We start from the raw sequence: 2,726 nt of genomic DNA, 5'->3' as shown, positions 1-2,726 counted from the left end.
AGAGATCCAATGTTTTGGAGGTTTATTGGTCCGGCCACGTTGTGGGCGATTTGGTCGGCTCGTAACGAAGCTTTTTTCACTTCCCGATTCACATGCTGGTCTAGCTTGGTTCAGGCTATAAAGTTGAAAGTTCTTCTTTAGGCTTGGACATCAAAGTTATTTTTCGGGCTTCAAGCTTTTGTTTGAGATGTACTCCCGAAGATCTTGATACGGGACGCTTATGATCGTTGTTTCGGTTTTGTCATCTGTCTTTGTTTCATGTGATTGTCGTCATTCTATGTTTCATGTAATGTGATTTCCTTTAAATCAATCATCAATTTGATGATGGGATTTCTTATATATAATGGTTCCTTTTTCAAAAAAAAAAAAAAAAAAAAAAAAACAAATTGAAGTTAGCATTTACCATTAATTAATTAATACAAAATCAATAACAATGATTCCCACAAACCATCCTAAACATTCGCATACCATAAGTAAATTATTGCAATAACAGCCAGAAAGAAAAGAAATAACAGATGGTTTCATTAAATAACAAAATATGATATGATGGAAATATGAAATCAACAAATTAACTAAAACCTCTTCAACACACTACATTCACAGTTCTTGAGCAAGTAATTTGTGATCTTGGCACAGGGTCTAATTATTTCTTTTGATCGACTACTCGAGCATCTTCCCGAGTAATCCACCATAAAAAACTTCAAGTCCTTAAAAGGGGGTGAACATCGCTCCCCCAGCTCGTCTTTAAATAACGATAGAAGCTCAACAACAGCCGGAAATAAGCTAAGCGATTTGGTACTACAAACGCCCGAAAATAAACTCAACAAATTTTCAAAATCTTCTTTGTCGTATTCATCTAAGCCAGAATCGTGGTAATCGAGTACCACTGTTTGAAGAACATCAAGACCACCTTGAGGTGTTTCCAATTGTGGAAAATTATACGTTCGATATTTAAACGACTTAAGGTTTGGAGTTACGAGTTCCAAACGATCAATCGACTCGTTGCACGAGACTTGCAACTCCAAAAGCTTCAAAGCGTGTATGTTCAAAATGCGACCCTTAGTTTCAATACTACATTCATTCAGTGTTAACTTCTCCAAAAAGGGGAATCTTGAGAATGGTTGTAAATCGTAGATAAACACCCTCTCTAGAGACAAAATACCCAAATTCTTGAACGTGTGATCTGAATTCGGCCCCAAAAGCGGGCAACTAAGATAATCATTGCTTCCAAGTTTCAAACTTTTTAACGAGTTTGAAGATGAATTCTTTAAGCAATTGGGCCAAGACCCATTTTTGCTACTGTTGATCCACGACTCAACTTCTCTAACATCTTGTGATAACGCGTAGCTGAAAACTGTTTCTAAAATCTCGGCACTCGATACCCCATGACGGGTAAATGATAATCGATCCAATTTCATCGCCCGATCACTACGAAAAGACAACCTTTTGTGCACAAACTTATCAAAAATATTGAGTCGTTCAAAACCATCACTAGTAGAATCTAAATTGAGGGTAGGAATTGAAGTCCATAACGGTTTCCATGTTTTGGATAATGCGGATGTTCGAACAGCGTATTTGACTTCAAGAAGCGAAAGAATGTGAAGCTTTAAACACTCTGGCAGATTCGTAAATACATCTATGTGGTCAGTAGTAGATGAATGTTCTGCACGGAGCCTTTTGGCAATAATGTCCACGTCATCTACATCACGTCTTCTTCTTTTGATCTTCTTCTTTTCAGTAGCCGGCCTGCGTTTGACGGCCTTCACCGGTGGGTCCCAACGCTGACGTGGTGGAAGAGGAAAACTGAGTGACTCGTAGTTAACAGAATCTGGAACGGAACTGATCATCATCACGTCCATCGGTTGGTGGTTTTTGTTTATTCGAACGTCTGCAAGCAAGCTAGAATACAGAGCTAATTAGGGGTTAATTACAATTTCATATTCATAATAATATTAATAATATAAATGATTATTAATAAAATAGAAGAACCAAATTATATGATTATCCAAGTATATGAATCCATGATACATGTCTAGCATAAGCAATAATAATAATTATAAATTACTCCAGCAAAGAACAAAACAAAACAAAACCGTAACGACTTTTAAACCCTAAACTTCAATTGACGTTCATCATCTATCAACTATCAATTATTCAAATTAATCTCTTTATATATAAATCTGAAAAAGAAAAAACGTGTAATTTTCTTACCCCAATATCAAATCTAAACCGGACTGAATTCGTGCTTGTTCTTCGGTGAGATATACTGCACCAAATGTCGATTTTGCTTGCTTAACGATATCAGATTTTGATACCTTAATAATTCAATAACAGGATCGGCCTTCAAGGAACATAATAAGAGATTTAATTACATGCGACGATAGGTTTTTTTTAGGGTATGTATTTGACAGCCGCACAATAGAGAGGTTTCGAGTATAAATCTGGATTTAATTACACACGATACGTTTAGGGTATGTGTTTTCCCCGCAAGTATAAAGGTATTTAGAGGAAGGAAATTTTTTTTTTTTTTTTTTTTTTTTTTTTTTTAGAGGAAGGATAAAATAAATACTAGTTTAATACCCGCAAAATTGCGGATTTTGTTACAGAAAATTTTTATTAATATACAACTTTATAACAGCTATATGTGTAGTGATCCTAACTTTTCCGTGTTCTTATATACTAAATGAAATTGATATCTTATATGATTAAATGTTTCCAACATGTTA

The 2,726-nt window shown here is 35.2% G+C and overlaps 1 protein-coding gene across 2 annotated transcripts; it reads right to left on the bottom strand.

Annotated features, from left to right (window-relative positions):
- Positions 1-500: 500 nt before the first annotated feature.
- LOC139866552 (putative F-box/FBD/LRR-repeat protein At4g03220) lies at positions 501-2,455 on the bottom strand. Of its 2 annotated transcripts, none has more exons than XM_071854814.1 (2): positions 2,212-2,455; positions 501-1,899 (listed from the first exon to the last, which is right to left on the bottom strand). In XM_071854814.1, the coding sequence occupies exon 2, from the start codon at positions 1,857-1,859 to the stop codon at positions 573-575; it is 1,287 nt and encodes a 428-aa protein (XP_071710915.1). In that variant the 5' UTR covers positions 1,860-1,899; positions 2,212-2,455; the 3' UTR covers positions 501-572. The 2 variants fall into 2 exon arrangements, with proteins under 2 accessions (XP_071710915.1, XP_071710916.1); XM_071854815.1 differs by having other exon boundaries at positions 501-1,888.
- Between the last annotated feature and the right edge of the window lie 271 nt (positions 2,456-2,726).

Source organism: Rutidosis leptorrhynchoides, chromosome 9 (genome assembly GCF_046630445.1).
Source record: "Rutidosis leptorrhynchoides isolate AG116_Rl617_1_P2 chromosome 9, CSIRO_AGI_Rlap_v1, whole genome shotgun sequence".
NCBI classification, from domain to species: Eukaryota; Viridiplantae; Streptophyta; class Magnoliopsida; order Asterales; family Asteraceae; genus Rutidosis; species Rutidosis leptorrhynchoides.
This window is presented reverse-complemented; position numbering and strand designations above follow the sequence as displayed.